Source organism: Benincasa hispida, chromosome 12, assembly GCF_009727055.1.
Source record: "Benincasa hispida cultivar B227 chromosome 12, ASM972705v1, whole genome shotgun sequence".
Classification (NCBI taxonomy): Eukaryota; Viridiplantae; Streptophyta; class Magnoliopsida; order Cucurbitales; family Cucurbitaceae; genus Benincasa; species Benincasa hispida.
This window is the reverse complement of record NC_052360.1, coordinates 60,353,701-60,371,889: the sequence shown is the minus strand read 5'-3', so window position 1 is coordinate 60,371,889 and position 18,189 is coordinate 60,353,701. Positions and strand designations below refer to the sequence as shown.

At 31.3% G+C, this 18,189-nt stretch overlaps 1 protein-coding gene across 3 annotated transcripts; it reads left to right on the top strand.

Annotated features, from left to right (window-relative positions):
* The first annotated feature begins 14,831 nt into the window (after window positions 1-14,831).
* Window positions 14,832-17,748, top strand: LOC120067109 (protein BPS1, chloroplastic). Of its 3 annotated transcripts, none has more exons than XM_039018525.1 (2): window positions 14,832-14,986; window positions 16,431-17,748. In XM_039018525.1, the coding sequence occupies exon 2, from the start codon at window positions 16,476-16,478 to the stop codon at window positions 17,475-17,477; it is 1,002 nt and encodes a 333-aa protein (XP_038874453.1). In that variant the 5' UTR covers window positions 14,832-14,986; window positions 16,431-16,475; the 3' UTR covers window positions 17,478-17,748. The 3 variants fall into 3 exon arrangements, with proteins under 3 accessions (XP_038874453.1, XP_038874452.1, XP_038874455.1); XM_039018524.1 differs by lacking the exon at window positions 14,832-14,986 and adding an exon at window positions 14,994-15,194; XM_039018527.1 differs by lacking the exon at window positions 14,832-14,986 and adding an exon at window positions 15,204-15,918.
* Window positions 17,749-18,189: the final 441 nt, after the last annotated feature.

The following is an 18,189-nucleotide window of genomic DNA, read 5'->3' as shown; positions in this document are numbered from 1 at the left end:
TTTATTCGGAATTATCATTTGACCTGCATAGGTGAGAGTAGTTCAATAGAGCTGCTAAACAAGCCTCCCATTTTGGGATAAGACCGGATAGAGAGTTAAAGGCATAGTTCTGCAAGATGGAATTCGCTCCTACTCGTTTTAAGGTTAGCAAATAGGTTGTTTCCTTAAGTACTGATTCTTGGTCTTGAACAAAGGGGCCTCGCCCTCTCATGGCCGAGAGGAACATGGTTTATTAGTTGAACTATAAACCAATTGTTCAATAGAGGATCAGTAGTGACTTAAGGAGCAAAATGTATTTACAAGGATAAAACGGTAATTTTGACCTAACTGTAAATAAGAATGACTTGTGAATAATCGACTTACTGATTATGATTAAATCAAGTGGACATAAATATATCTACAGTGAGAAGAGTGTAACCATCGAGCTATAGTGGTAGGTCTCGATGGTTAACGAATATTGATTAATTCAAGTTAAGAATTTAACTGATTAATCTCAAATCGTTGGACTCGTGATCTGTAGGTCCATAAGGTCCCTCTACTAGCTCGTAAAAGATTAAACCTTGGATTAGAATATTGAGCGAATTTGAAACATTCCAATTCGAAATTAGGGTTTTGAATTTGAAATGTTCAAATTTCAATTTAGGGTTTGGATAATTATATTCAATATAATTAACATTTAAATTTATCGAAACTAAAGTAATTGGAGAGTTTAGAATAAGTGTTGATTTAAATATTGATTTAAACATTGATTACATGAATAGGGATTCATGTTTGAATTATGTGTTTTATTAATTTAATATTTAATATTAAATTATTATTTAATTAATTAAATTCAATTTTTTTTTAGAAATTTTATTTTTGGAAAATTGAATTTAAATTATGTTTAACTTATTTTTAAATTAAATATAATGAAAATTGGAAAAATTGGAATTTTTTGACATTTGAGTGGAATTATCCAAGTTTTCATGTTCTTAGTGGATTTCTCCAAATTTCAACACCTAGGTCACTCACTTAGTGCTAATTGAAGTGTCAATTAACTGAATGAATGAGTGTTTGCATGCTTGAACTTATTAAATATTTCTTTTTCCAGAGATTTGAAGTTCATGCAATCTGAAATTTATGAAATTTCTGCAAAAAAACTCTTTTACTCTCAAGCTCTCTCAAACCTGTTTTGATCCTCTCAATTCTGAGTTTCCACCACTCAATCCAAGGCTAGGAATAGTAGAGAAGATCTTCTTAGTGATCTATTGTAGATTTGGAGATCCAATTCCGTGGTTTTAGCAAGGAGTAAGTGAAAATCTACAAAGGTATACACAATGAAACCCTCTTTCTGTTAAAAGTTGTTTTTCAGCATGTTTTGTTCTCAAATAAGTGTAATTAGAGTGCTTAAAATTTTTATTAGCTTCCGTTTTATGCATCTTTACTCTATCATATATCTAATCACAAAATGATGAGATTCATAAGAAATCCACCTCAAGTTATTTGAAACTTCGACATTTCTCATCGTAATCTCACCCCAATTCGAGCCCATCTCCGATAAAAAATGTTGACCTGGTTCTAACTTCCCCACTATTTATCCAAACGAATCACAAGATAGAAAGGTTGGCAGACTGTGTACTTCTTGCATGCAAAACGAGATTGATTGGAGGGAACGTTACAAGACACGGTACATAATTTATAGACAAGAAGGGCATAATAGACGGAATTGTCCCAATCGAGATTGTGATGCGACTTAGTTATTTATTTTTAATTGTCATTGTATTTAATTGATGATAACTTCTTTTACTTATTTATTATTTATTAATTATCATTGTATTTAATTAATTGTATTTATACAATGAAGAATGTAGTTTTTATTAATTGTCATTGTATTTATTGATTGTAATCACATTGATTTTTACTAAATATTTAAGTTAAATTTAATATTATTTTTATGGGATAAGATAGACGGGGATGTTACCATAGGGCCATACAATGACTTGGTTTTATATTTACAGCAACCACAGATTCAAGGCTGTTTGGGAAGATGAGTATATCGATGCAATGCATTGTCGGCGAAGAGAGACTGTTATTCGAAGGCACGAGAACCCAGACCCTCGTATATTTAACTATCTACGAGCTGCAGGATTCTACGGAGTCTCTTGTATAAAATTTATACAACTAGACTGGCATCTGATAACAACATTAGTGGAATGATGGCGGCAGGATACACACACTTTCCACATGCTGCATGGAGAATGTACAATTACACTTCAAGATGTAGCCATCCAATTTGGACTCCCGGTTAATGGAAGACCATCAATTGGGTCTCTAAATTATGATTGGGAACAACTTTGTGCCATTCTTTTAGGTGTAACCACAAATGACGTCGTTCTTAAGGGAGGTCGTCTATGCCTACCATGGTTAGCTGATCAATTTAACAACTTCCTCCATCTATCAGACCATGCAGATGAAGAAGACCTGCAACAATATGCTCGAGCATATATTCTGACGTTGATTGGAGGATTGGTATTTCCCGGCAAATCCAACAGCAGAGTGCACCTGATGTATCTTCCTCTCTTGGTAGATTTTGATGTTGTCGGGACTTACAGTTGGGGCGTTGGATGTCTTGCATAATTGTATAGGCAACTATGCAAGGGTGCAGTTATAGATAGAAAAGACATTGCATGCCCACTTTTATTGCTACAAATTTGGGCATGGGATCAATTTCCTCTTCTAGCGCCTCGACGACTCCATAGATACGAGAATAACTTAGGTGACAGACCATTTGCAGTAAGGTAAGCATATTTACCTCATTATTGCTGTGTTCATTATGAAATACTAATAGCTAAAATTCAACTTGTGATTGTTGTAGATGGCATGACAACTATTCTGTAATTAGAGCACCGACACATGTTCTAGTATAGTATAGGCATATACTAGATATACATATGCCTAACTAGGTAATATTTTATTCATTCATATATCATATATTCATAATATTTCAATCTTCTGGTTAATTCATATTTTGACACATATGCATGCAAATTATTTAGGAGCTATATAATCATCTTATCCAACTATTACTGCCATACTGCCTCGATAGTAATGAGATATGGACATCCGGATGTCCACTCATATGCTTCTTCGTTGTAGAGTGGCATCACCCAGATCATGTGATGCATCAATTTGGGTTGTTGCAACAAATTCCATAACCTTGCAACACAGACGCCTGACTTCATTCACACGATCTAAGAGGCAGGCATGAGCGAGACTAGATTGCATATTTGGCTCCTCAAATTTCAATATGGGAAAATCGACAGAGTTTGATTGTTAATGGACCTCTTATTAACAACGGTGTAGGTACCGAGCCTGGATATATTGAATGGTATTCCATTATAAGCAGGCGATACATAACTAAAGTAGGAGCATCTTATCACTTGTTGGTATGAGTTTATTGTTTATTAGGATTGTTTGATTTTATTTCTTTATTGCACACCAAAATAAATTTTAAAGTCACTAACTTGTTATTCAATTCTTTTTAGGCCGAGCTTCCAAATTTTTCATTATCTGCTAAAAAAGCCTTGCGTAGACTCACCTCTATATATCGAGTGCAATATTTCGATGGTGATGTTCTAATGGAAGAACAAGGTGATTTAGCAAGACGTGAAGATGTTCTTATTCAACCTAATGTTTGGAATGAATATCCAACCACGCCACTCGATCATTTTACACATACTTCCATGATGTCCTCTCCCTCAACATTTGAATTTTTTCCAACAACCCTCAATACACTAAGTATGGAAGAAGGACAAACTTCACATGTCCATCCGAATGTCCATGACCAGTATGTGACATATCGACAACGTAGTGAAAGTATACACTTTGCAGAGGAAAGTCAACCATCAAGTGTAAGAGGGCGTGGCGATCATGGACACTATGTGACTCAACATGATCGATCTAGGCGCAATAGAGGATCTTCTTCCAGTCATGAATAAAGAACAATGTACATATGATTAAATTTATTAATAAAATTCAATTACGAAAATGTATTTGCAGTCTACAACACATCCTAAAGAACCTTGAATATTATTTACAATAGTCGAAAGTTAATATCTATATTTTTGCATAAGTTTCTAACAACTTTAAATAAAAACAATAATTTGAAATTAAAAATTAATATTGAGTATATAAAATCAATTCAAGAAATTTTCTTAATCTCAAAATAACATTTTTATACTGTTAAAAAACTAGTAATATTACTATCACAATAAAAAACAAAATTAGTGAGATAGTTGATTTTAGGTAACAATGATTTAGAATTAAACAAATAAAATATTATTAACTATAAAAAAACATAAGTAATGAAAGAGTTGGGTTTCGGGTTGTTAAAAGAATGAAAAAAATAAAAAATATATTTTTTTTTTTATTATTTTATTAATTAAAGAGTTGGGTTTTAGATTTTTTTTTATTCTTTTTTTTTTTTTTTTTTTTTATAATGAATGCGTCTCTTGAGACGCATTCGGATGGGGACAAAAAAAGTACCCTTTCCCCTAAATAAGTTCAAAAATCTCTCTTTTCCTTAATTAAATTTCAAAACTCCCCACAAATCTAAATAACCCAAAAACATGTCCAACGGCACAAATGTATGTAGAGAAAGAACTTGTGTTTATATATAGTTCCTAAAGAACTTGGGTTTATATATAGTTCCTAACTTTTAAAAAAAATGTTTAATAGGTCTATAAGTTCTCGATTTTGTGTTTAATATATTTCTAAAATATCTTATTAAAAAAATATTCCTAAAATATCAAAATCCAACCGGTAGGGGTGGAAACGGTAACCGAACCGAATATATGTGGTTCGGTTCAGTTTCAAATTCGGTTTTGGCACTTTAAAAAAAATCATATTATATTCTTTTTTAATTAAAAATGGTTCGGTTCGATTTGGTTTTAAATTCGATTTTGTTCTTTAAATTAAAAGTGGTTCGGTTTTAAATTCGATTTTACTCTTTTTTTAAAATATATATATATATTAATTAATTAATTAAAAACGGTTCGGTTCGGTTTTTGTGGTTTGAATGAATACACACTTTTGCATTAACCTATTTCCTCCCATATTCTTTTACCACATTTGCATCTTTATCAATTACGATGGTTGAATTCTTAGCTAAATTCCGAAAACAAAAATAAGTTTTTAAAGTCTATTTTTTAATTTTCAAATTTTGGTTTGGTTTTTTAAACTATTTGTAAAAAGTAGATAAATAAAGAAAAAATTTGGAGGGAGAAGTAATGTATATAGGCTTAATTTTCAAAAATAGAAACAAAAAGTCAAATGGTTACTAAAATGACTTTAGTTTTTAAATATTTTTAATATTCATGAGATCTATCAAATATAAAATTGAAGTGTATAGATTTATTAAACATTTTTAGTGATTAGAGTCAAAATTGAAAGTTTTGGAGATTTATAAATAACAATTTTCAAAATTTAGGAATTAAATTTGTAATTTAACTTTCATATAAATGTAATTTTAAATATATTGATATACAATATCTGGGTTAAGAAATACTAATTACAAAATTATTATAAATCTTTATAGAATTATTCACCGAAATATATAAGTGCAACCAATTTTCGTAAAATAATTTTATAAAGATCCAAAAATATTTGTATATTTGTATGTATATATATATGAAAAAACAAAAATAGAATTAAGTTTTCCAAACTTGTTTCAAGTGTATAAAAAATTAAGATATTATATATATATATATAATTTAAAAATCAAAATAAAAAATAAATATATTTGGTGAACGAGTCATATATACGAAATGTTCAAACAATTATGTGATTTGACCCCGGGACCTGTCGCCCATTGAAGAAAAACGGAGACCATCCACACCATTGGATCATTCTCTAGCTATTGGTAATGTTTTATACATAGTATAAATAATTTTTTTTAATATTTAATGAAAATAATATACACATATAAAACGTCACCGGTTGAGGGGAGGTACGTGCCCTTCATCCGCCCTTGTTCATTAGGCCCACTTTAAGAAAAATTAACTAGTTTGATTAAATCTTATTTATTCTCTTAGGGTTACTATGTCGTTCCTACTATTCTCAAATATGACACAAATCACATATTTTTCACTTAATAACTTGAGTTTTTAAGGCTAAATAACTCACCTAAAGCAGAGTTAATTATGAACAACTTTTCGGATTCTAACTTTAAACTTTGTCTTCCTCTATTGTTTATAACGATGATAATATTAACAACTTTGAGATAAAAACATGGTGATTTTGAGTTTTTTTTTGTTAGAAGTCCCTCTTCTTCTAAAGAGGCGTGGTGGGTTGGGGGCTCAATTTGTCCAAATGGTTTGAATCGAAGGTCTTTGATTTATATGTTCTTTCTTCTGGTTAATAAAGTTTTAGTTTCTAAAAAAAAAAAAAGTAATACATATAATTTCTCAAATCATATTACACTTTGTGGGGTACTTAGGGTGAGGATATGAGTTTTTAGGAGTTGAGATATGAATTCTTTGTAGGTCTTTGTATGTCACCAATATTTTATATACATGTTCACTGGTAACAATGCACTTAGCCCTCGTCACTTCTATACTTCCATTGTTACTCTGACCACCACCTCCGACGGTTAACTCTGGCAATGACATCCACCAACTTCTACCGGTAGCCAACTCTCGCCACATTCGACCACCACTATTGATGGCCAACTCCGACGACATCTGACAACAGCCACCTCGACTAACTCCAACGACCATTATTTTAAATTATTAGTTCATAGTATTTTATAGACGTTCTTTACAGTAATTTGACATTAGTAAAAAGACATCCAACATGTATTTGAATGATCAACAACTTTGTGTACACACCGTATTTGAATTATTTAAACTTCCAAACTTAGTTGCATAAAACAAGAACCGTGGCATCCTTATCTTCACAATTCCCAAATTGAGGCCATTTACATTCACTGCTATTTAACTTTATATCAAATTATAAAATTCACCTTAGTTCTCGTTTAATAGTTATCTTCATCTTTAACCACCTGAAAGGTGAAAAAGTTAAATATTTTATTTGAAATTGTAACGTCTTAGACTAGTGATCCATGATTTGGATTCAATACTTGATGACTTTAATAATGTCATTTTTACTTATCTTGAACTATTTTTAAATGTGAAGATCATATCCTCAAACCACGGACAAGCGATTTTAACCTGAAAAAACTTCAAGTGTGAGAAGTAAAAAAATCACGGAACGATGTCAAAATCTCCACTATAATTAGTAATGGGTACAACAAGTTCTCTTTAGTCACAACTAAAGATATACACAAAATATGTCTCAACATTGATAATCTCGACAACAAACGGCAACAATAAAGAAAAATAAATTAGAAATGTCTCACTTGAAGTGTCAATTAATTACCCAATAGAAATCTATAATAACTATAGGGTCCAAATCGAAGATTCTGTCAAAATTTTAGCTCGATCAGACCACAAATTGACCCCAAAAGGCTAAAAAACAGTATCGTATGATATAGTTCTTTTTCTGAATTTCTTTATTTTCTCTCCGGCTGCTGCTTTCTTCAAACGATTGCAGCTTTATTTTAAACAAAACCTAATAGCTTATATTATAAAGATAAAATAATTGCATATATAGATAAAAAAAAATGGTAAAAACTAAAAAACTCATGCCTAACCACCATTTTGCTCGTTTTTTTCCAATTTTCTCAAATTAAAAGCTATCATGATAGCAACTATTAGTGATAGCCACTGTTAGTTGCTATCAGCTGCTATCGCTGATAGCTTCTATCAATTGCTATCGATGATAGTTGCTATCAGCGATAACTTTCAATTTGAGAAAAATTAATACAATCTTGAAATATTAGCTTTTAATTTGCTATCAATTATCAGTAGCTTAATTTGCTATCAATTATCAGTAGCTATCATTGATATACTTTCATCAATTAGAATCAAACTTGAAATATTAATACTTAAGGCTATTAGTGGCTATCAATTATAGATTTATAAATAGTGATCAACTTTGAAAGAAAACCAATAACTTTGATTACCACAGTAGTTATCACTAATAATATCTTTTATCATGGCTATCACTGATAGTAGCTACCAGTTGCTATCACCGATAGAATTTCATCAATTAGAATCAATCTTGAAATATTGATTATCAATGATAGACTTCTATAACTGGTTATCACCTTTGAAAGACTTCAATGACTGGTTACCTTTGAAAGACTTCTATAACTAGTTATCACCTTTGAAAGAAACTCGATATATAGATATCACCTAAGTTCTATCACTGATATCACTAATATTACTCATATTGTGGTTATCAGTGATAGCTTTTTCACTGATAACATTACTAATAAGATGCTATCAATGATCTCATTGATATCATGCTATCAGTGATAGTTCTCTATTACCGATAACATGCTATCAGTGGTAGCTTCTATCACTGATAACATGCTATCAGGTAGCTTCTGACATCGATAACGTCCTATCGAGTAGCTTCTATCATCGATAACATGCTATTAGTATTAGCTTCTATCATTGGTAACATGCTATCAACGGTAGTTTCTATCAATCATAGCCACAGAATACCTTTTTGCCCCTTTCTTGTCCTTCCCAAACATTTATAAGCCCCTTTTCTTTTCAATGATAAACATGTTATTAGTTATAACTTTTAGGCATTTCACTTACATTTTAGTTTGAGATTCAACTTTATTAATTAAATTCATTAAGTTGGCTATCAATGATAGATTTCTATAAGTGGCTACTAACTATGAAAATATAATCAAAGATTAAGCTACCAGTGATAGGAAATATTAGTGGTTATCACTGATAAACTTTCATTTACTATTTATATTTATTATTTGTTATAATAATCAAACTTGATGATTGGCTTGTTGGTGTTAAGTCACTTATGAATTGCGTATTTTCAAGTCTTGGGTACGAAACTCTACCTCATAATTCTTGTGGGAAAAAAAAGGAAGAAGAAAAAATTCAAATAAAAGAAAGAAAATTTTTAAAAATAAGAGAAAGAGAAGAAGTAAAAACTGAAGAAAGGAAAGAAAATTAAATAGAAAAAAAGAAGCAAAAATCGGAGAAGTGAAAGAAAAATTTAAAAAAAGAAAAAGAAAAGGTAGAAGTAGAAAATGGGAGGAAGAAAAGAAAATAAAATAATAAAAAAAAGGAAGAAGCAAAAATCGGAGAAAAAAAAAATTAAAAATTAAAAAAGCAAAAATCGAAGAAATAAAAGAAATTTTAAAAAAATAGAAAATAAGAAAATGAAAGAAAATAAAAAATAAAGGAAAAAAAGAAAAATCGGACAAAGAAAAGAATAAAAGAAAATAAAAAGAAAAGGAAGAAACAAAAGCAAGAGAAAGAAAATAAAATAAAAAAAGAAAGGGAATAAGCAAAAATTGGAGAATGAAAAAAAATAAAAATAAAAAGGCTAAAAAAAGAAGGTGTGCAACAAGATAAAACAAGGGAGGATGAAAATTTTTAAATCAATAGTCAACTCATATATATTTACAGATGTTTTAAAGATGTAATATATTTTTAGATTTTTTTTCTCTTATTCTACTATTTATTACAAATATCCTTGTTTAAAGTCAATCACACTTAACTTTAAAATTTCTATAATTGAGCCATATAAAAAAAGATGCACATATCAATATAGGTAATTTTTCTTAACTATATTTTCATATACTTAGAATCTATGAATGAGATATGATTCGGTTGATTTATATAATTTTATTTTAGGGTTATAGGAATATAAGGCTAGAGTTAATGTGATTTTAATACAATTTAATCCAAAATATTTCTAAATGGCCCACCTAATCAAGAAACTCAATTATTAAAGTTTTTTTTTTTTTTTTTTTTTTTTGGAGTAGAATTATTAATGTTGATAAGTTCAAAAGAAAATAGGTAGCCGTTTGGAAACGTTAGGGAAATGTGTATTTGTCAAAGGTGGCGACAGCTAAGAATAGAAATTAGAAACCCTATTTGAATAAGACTAAATCGCCTCCCTCCCCATTCAATGTGACCATATATTTTAACATTTTTAATAATATACTCAAATTACCTTTTTGTCCTTATAATTTGTAGTTTTTTTTGTTTAAAGAAAATTATTTTAGGAGAAGATACTTCCATATAATTCAATGATTCTAGAAGTTTCAACTTATCATCTTAGAAATTTTAATTTCATCGTAATTTTGTCAAAATGAATATAGTTCAATTGACAAACTATGTATTAGCGATATCATAATTTTTCATGATGCTCTTGATACTAATAATTATTGATGATCTTGTCATGGGATGTTTTATTTAAGTATGTATAGCAGACAATAAATGTAAGTATGATTTAATTTATTAAGACATATTAATTATCGGTTAAGAGGTTACTCTCACCTCCATACCACATGGCTTTGAGCTTAATATATATAAAACTTGATCTTGATCTTCTGATTCTAAATTTTAAAAAACACAGACTAGAAAGAAAGTTTTAAAATCTTAATATTTTAGTATAAATTAAATATTATTTTGAAATGAGTATAAATTAATTCTTTTAATTTAAGATAAATTAATCAAATAATTACTCCCTCTTTCTACATGGTTTAACTTCAAATGAGACCTTTTTGGATAAGGAGTTGATAATTATAGTCCTAGATTATTATAGTTGGGTTATAATAGTTTGTGTTTGAAGAGTAGATTATTTTAGTTTAGATTATAATAATATGTATTTGAGGTGTAAACTATTTTAATTTTAAAAGGAAATAGTAAACATTATAGTAAAAAATGATAAAAGTAAAATAGTAAATACTATAGTAAATTGGGGTTTTAAAATAGTGTTAATTATATCCGAGGTGGTTATTATAGTTTTAAGATAGTCCTTACTCCAAACGTCCCAAAAATGATATGTGTGTGTTTTTCTTTTACAATAAAAGTGGAAGATTCAAACCATATATAAGTTGATGGCTAAGACATATGTATGTCGATTGAGCTACATGTTCACTTCAACACCTCTGGCTCTAAGTGATATATTGTCACATTATGTTCTTTTTTTTTTAATCTAATATAAAGAAGAAATAATAAATAACAATGTTCAAAGAAAATGTAGTATATATTGAACATCACTATGGTGTGTATTTTTCCTTATATTTAAAGTTAATTTCTTGGATGAATCAAGTGTTAGTTGAGGAAAATATGTGGTTAATGGGTCATAAGTGAGTAAAGATGAGAATATCTTTCTTACTTTGAGATAATTGGAGTTAATATAAGATATTTGAGGGTAAAAGATCCATTTTAGTATAGGCTAACCTTAGTTTGATCTTTTGCAGGAAAACTGGATTTTTGCTTCAATGCATTTGTATTGTTTCAAAATCTAATAGGACTGCAGCGTGCTCAAAACTGGTTCAATGGGATTTTCATGGTCAAAACAAACTTGTTGATTTTCGGGTCCTAAGTTGATCGTGTTGGGTTGAAATCCCGAGCACAATGAAAAAAATTTAGACCATTTTCAGATTTTAATAACAAATTAACAGACGAAATAAAATCTTGAAACTCCTATTTTCATGGATGACTCTAAGGGTTTCACCAACACGATCTTGATTCTTCTATTGCAAAATAAGTGAACAGCACCAAAAAGATTTCACCAGTATGAGATAGAAGGAGGTGAGATCTTGGACGGAATTTTCTTCGAAGAAAAAACTCAGAAGACCAAAAACATATCAAAAACTAATTCTATGATTCGGAGAGACCTAAGAGAGATGAGGAAGTTAGGGAGAAATCTCTCTCCCACCTCCATATAACTCCCACGTTGGGGATTTGTTATAACTAATTTATTTAAAATTATTGTTCGTTTAATTAATAAATTAAATCTATTCATTAAAATACATTAAATAATTATTAATTAATCATTATTAAATATCTCATAGTGCATTAAAATCATATTCTAATACATCTCTCTCATAACCTATAGTTTTAATTAAATCAAATTAATTAATTGATTGATTCTCTAATTAATTAATCATTAAATTAAATGTCACATATTTAATTTAACTTTATAATTGAATCACATTCAATTATTTTACTCTCATATTACCTATAGTTTTAATGTGCATCTAATGCGCATTGACTTTAACCTATAATTTTAATCTGAATTCTATTAGTATTAAGTATTTGAACTCCTTCACATATTTAATTCTCTCATTAAATTAATTTCTTAATCGAATTCAAAATAAATTTATATTATAGAGTTTAATTAAAATATAAAGTTTATACTATAATGTATCACCCTACATTATATTCTTTCCCTTAGTAAATTTGAATATTTCAAATTACTTTAATTGCCTCAATACTTTTTTATGAGCTACCAGTGGAACCTAATGGACCTACAGATCAAAAGCTCCAACAATATGAGATTAATTGGCTGAACTCATTAACCAAGTTAATCAATATTCGTTAATTGTGGGTACACTCCATTATAGACCCACAATTGCACTCTTCTCACTACAAATATATTTCTATCTCCATGGATATTGACCAATAACAGCAAGTTAGTCCTTCACGAGTGTTCGTGACACTATTTGGGTCAAATTACCATTTTACCCATAGGTTACCTCTACATGCTTAAGTACCAATGCTCCTCTAATTAACATCCTGTTTGTGGTTCAACCATTAAATAGAAACTCCTATCAGACCAATGAGAGGGTAGAGTCTTTTGTTCAAGTCTCGAAGACACCACTTAATGGAATGCTCATCTACTTACCTAAAGTCAAGAAGGAGTGAATTCCATCTTGTGAAATTATGTTCCCAACTCTTCACTCGGTCTTGTTCCTAAAATGGTAGGCTTATTGAGCCAGCGAACTAACTACTCTCACCGACACAAATCAAAGGACAATCCCTCATGAACAGGAGTCCATAACTCACTTAGGATTAAGACGAAGTTACATAGGTCATCCTAGTGAAATAAAAACTTGACTAGTCAACAGAGTTACATCTAGTGGTTACTTTTTCGTGGTCCCATCTTATGCAAACTTATTGCATAGGATACCCCCTCGCATGTCCCCTACACAAATTCGTTTGATCATTGCGTTTGTATCAAATACAAAGTGGGTTATATCCATAGTACCACCAAGATAAGGTACCCAGCATTATCCATATAGTATAGACTCTTTAGGTTGTATCTTGAACACTGATTCCCTTATGTCTCTATATATAGCTCAAGACTCATACAACAGTCTAGGATATTAGTTTGTTGGATTGGATTATTTAGGCAAGATAAATACAAGATAAACAATAACTATTTATTGTAATAAACATTGATAACACTTTATTAATGATCAACCAAATGTTACATTTACTATCTACGAGTTTTAGGACATAAAACCCAACAGTTAGTCCACTCCAAATCCTCATAGGTCAGCTTTGAGCAAGAATTTCAGTGACAACTCAACCCTTTAAAGCCTATATAAAGGCTTTTTCCATCCATGGAAGGAATCAACCTAAGGACTATTTTCATACTTCCCACAAAGAGAGACACAAGTTAGACTTAAAAAACGAAAGTTTCTTTGAAAATTAAGGCTTCATTCTGTTTCCAATTCATATTTTTCTATTTTAGTTCATATGTCTTTTCCTTGTAGTCACAAATTCTTTACCAATGAATTTCTTTATATTATGAGCTAAACTCTTTGAGAGATTTGATTTTGTGGATACCCTAGACAAATGAACTAGCTTTTAAGATTGTGAAGGAATTGCACTACTCATTTTATGTTTTTTCCTTTGTTGATTTCATTGTTTATCATATTAATTCAAATTAGCCACTTAATTTAACATGTCAGTTGATTTTTAATGTTGAGAAGGTCAAAATAATATCATAGTTTTCATAAAGGAATGTGGAACTAAGAACCTAGACATAAGATGTCACGTGACCTTAGACATAAAACACAATATAGGACTAATGGGTTAGATGTATTAATCTCAATTTTAACTAGTCATAGACATATCGGACTAGGCTTCTAAGGGATTCTTAAAATCAAGGTTGAATAGTAGTTTACCTTAGTTTACTACATAAAAGGGCAGTGTAATTGCAATGTGGTCGTAATTTATTTCTGAAGATGGAATTCAACTAAATCCTTTATTTTACCATTACTTATTAACTTTTTAATTACAACAACCATCAAATCTAACTTATTTTGTTAGTTACCTTTGATCTCAACTTATTCATTTCTCAGTTTTAAATATGGATTTAACTATAGTCTCTTCGGAAACGATACTTGGAGTACTCTCCAATGTGTTATTTGTTAACGATGTGCATTTAACCATATTACTTTCTTACCAGGATTTTGAGCCAATTGAACACATACATATTTTCAGTCATTATTGAACTAATAAAATGTACTATATACTAATTTGATCACGATTTCAATTGTTAAACAATTACATTTCTTTATCGAAAAATTAGAAGCTCAAATTCAACCCCAACATATAGTATAAAACATAAGACGATTTCAAGAGATTTAATCAAACTATTCAAATTAAAACTTCTATATCAAACACAAAAAGCAATTAAAAAAGAAAAAAGAAAAAAAACCCAAAAGGGTCATTTAGAAAAGTTAGGCAAAAACAAATTGTCAAAGAAACCCTAATAAACAAATATCAAGTTTCCGTGTTTGTTTTCCTTGTTAGCATATTCCGTCTCTTTTCACACTGTATTATCACAGCCCTCACGTTTCAACTTTCCCAAAATACCCTTCCCATTACCACCCACCATTAAATAAAACCCTCCCCACCACCCTACCCAATTAAATCCCGCCACGTCATTACCACCGTCTCCCCTTCAGTCACCCATCAGTAACATTATCAAAGTCTCCTCATCCTCTCTTTCTATCACATCTTCTTCCTTCTACTTTTTCCACCATATACTGAAATTTCAACGCTGCTGAAATTTCCAGTTCCCTTCCTTCAACAACTCGGTATATTTCATTCCTGTTGGATATCTTTGATTCCTTGGCTTCATTTCTGAACTTGTTCAGATCTTTTTTTTTTTCGCTTTTGTAGTTTTTGTATTTTCGTTTTTTTTTTTTCTTTTTTTCTCTTTTCATGTTCAATTTGTCGCCGGCTGTTGAGATTTCCGGTGCTGTTCATCTGTAGGTTGTAACAGTTCGTAGATCTAACGCTTGGGTGAGCCATTTTTATCATGCTTGTTTTTCTTTTTTGGTTTTTTGTTTTATATTGTTTGGTTTAGATCTCCATGCGTGATTCTGGATATGATTCGCTTTTCCGAATGGTTTTTCAAGAAGAAGGTTTACAATCTTTATGTTATGTATGCGGTCAAATGTTAAAAGGCTTAGTAAAAACTTAGATCTGAAGATTTTGCATCTTAACATCTCAGTTTCCATTCTTGTTTCTGTGTGATTCCATGTAAAGGATGTACTCTATGAGGTCCAATTTGATTTTTGTGGATTGGATCTCTCAGGAACAGAACTACATATGGCAAAATTAAGATATTTATTTATTTATTTTACTGTTTTTGTATTTTGTATTGATTTTGATATAGGATCTGTAGATCTATGTTTTGTGAAGTTTCATAGATAATAAGAGTTTATGTAACGATCCGAGTCAAGAGGGGTACATGAATGAACCGATATCACATCCAAAGGACATGAAAGTATGGTTAGGAAAGGCTTAAAAGAATTGAAAGTTATTACCTATATCAAGAAGGTGCGCCTTCCTTTTCGGTGGCTCAATCATAAGAACTCCAAAGCGTGTTTAGCTTGGAGCAATCCTATGTTGGGTGACCTCCTGGGAATTTTCCTAGGATACATGTGAGTGAGGACAAAACATACTAAAAGGACCCGTGTTGGTTTGTGGGGACAACTCCCACTTCGAGAAGCATTTAAGGCATGTAAGGATGAGGCTCGAATCTTGGGCTTGGGGCATTACCGTCTATGTTTTTTTCCTGTAGTTTCTTAAAGCTGTATCCTCCACCCTGATATTTAATTTGCTGGCCTAGTTAGGAATTAGGGTGTGATGGGAATTTTTCAATTATGTTTCCTGTCTTTTGTTGTTCCATGCTCTGCAAATCCTGAAAAGAATTGGTTTGACTTTTTCTTCTATTGCTAGAAAATCTAAAATTTAGGAACTTGCAAGAAGGTTTAGACTTCTATGCATAGACTGCAATACCATTTCTCAATCTTCTATGTATATTCTAAAAGCAGGCTATGGAGATTTTGCTGCTGTTGATTGTAGATAAAATTTTTAAATCCAATATTCTAAGAAATGAACTTGCACGTAATTCGAACTTGATATATTTTGATCAATATGGTTTTATTTCCTGATATGTAAAACTACCGAAGCATTTTACCTCATTTGTTCAATGAATTATATCTCACGACGTGGTCTGATTTTTTTCTGCAGTCATTACGTAACAACAAGATCTCATAAATACCTCAGTGCACGATAATGAGCCACTCACAGGAACCACACAGACAATTTTTCCCCTTTGGGAATCCTTTCCGCATGAGATCTCCCAAAGGTTCGAATTTGCCTTCAAAACTTGTAGCAATTTTGAATGCTTTTGAGAGAAGCCTAGCTGAAAGACTAAGAAAGCTCCATCCGTCTAGTAAGGATGATGTTCTTAGCCTTTCATGGATGATATTAGCAATGGAATTGCTTTGTGAAACTCACAGTGATGTTAAAAATCTTATCAAGGAGTTAGAGCTCCCTGTACCTGATTGGAATGAGAAGTGGATCGATGTCTATTTGGACATCAGTGTGAAATTGCTTGATGTCTGTAATGCTATTAGCTCAGAGCTTTCACACTTGAACCAAAGCAACCTCATGCTCCGATGCATGACCCATAATTTGGATTCTGCTGAGTCAAAGCGACTTTCTCGAACTCGTGCTTCCTTAGAAGAATGGAGACTGAACATCAGCACCACAAGTTCTAGAATTAAGAATTGTTGTGTAATTTTAGACAGCCTTGTAGACTCACTTGATCTTCCAAAGGTTAAGAACTCTGCCAAAGGCAAGGTTCTGATGCGTGCTTTGTACGGGGTTAAGGTACAGACAGTTTTTGTGTGCAGTGTCTTTGCCTCTGCCTTCTTAGGCTCCCCAAAGCTCTTTGATCTGGATATAGCCGATATATATTCGTGGGGACAAACTTTTTCCTCCTTACAAAATGATGTAAATAATGAGATTAGAAATATATACACACATGGAAAGTTTACCCCTCTGAAGGAGCTTGAGGCTATTGATCAATGTGTAGGCAATCTTCATCAAATGATCCCAAAGAATCCAGAAGTCGAGGAAGTTCAACCGCTGAAGAACACCGTATCAGAGTTGGGAGGAAAGGCAGAGAAACTATCAGAAGGTCTACATTTGCTGACGAAGGAAGTCGACAACTTCTTCCAGATTGTTTTGGCAGGACGTGATGCTTTGCTATCAAACCTACGGGGTTGTTAAATCATATGGAGCCGGTCCAAGGAAACATAACAGGCGATTCAGACAATTATGGCGGAGCTAAACTTAAAACCTGTGTACAGGAATGGGTTGGCCTCTCTTGTGTTTCCACAGAAATATATATTAACTAACCATAGTGTAGTGTAATAATGTAGTCTTTAGTTATTTGCAAATGCTTTTGGGTTGTGTAACTAATTACGGTGTGGTGTAAGATTGAACTTTGAAATGGAAATGTGTCATATGGGGTTTCTATGTTTGAGCCATATGTTCTCTATTTTCTTCTGTTTCTCCCTCTTAATATATGATTATTCATTGTCTTCCCATTTGTTTCATTTTTTTTAAGTAGAAGAAAAAGAAATGTAATCTAGAACATTCAACTGAAAGTATCTAATGTAAAACAATACAGGCTTTGATGGTGGGACTTGGGAGGACCTGGAGATGGCACATGAAGGAACGAAAGCAACTGTTTCATTTCCATGGTATCTCCTATATTTCTGGTGGACGGAGGTTTAAATTGCAGAGTCGAATTTTAAGCATCGAACATCCAACTCCCCCATGCTTGTTTTCTGCCTACTGTTTAATTTTTCCTGGATTACGAACAACCTGTCTTAAGATCTTATTTTGGTCTCTTGTCAGTCATTCATGCAATGAGGATTAATCATGAAAAAAGATCTAAGTTTCATGTAGAGGAACATTTTCACGGAATACTGAATTT

Excerpts from the sequence above, each read along its gene's own strand:
- LOC120067109 (XM_039018525.1), top strand. The coding sequence starts at position 16,476 with ATGAGCCACTCACAGGAACCACACAGACAATTTTTCCCCTTTGGGAAT.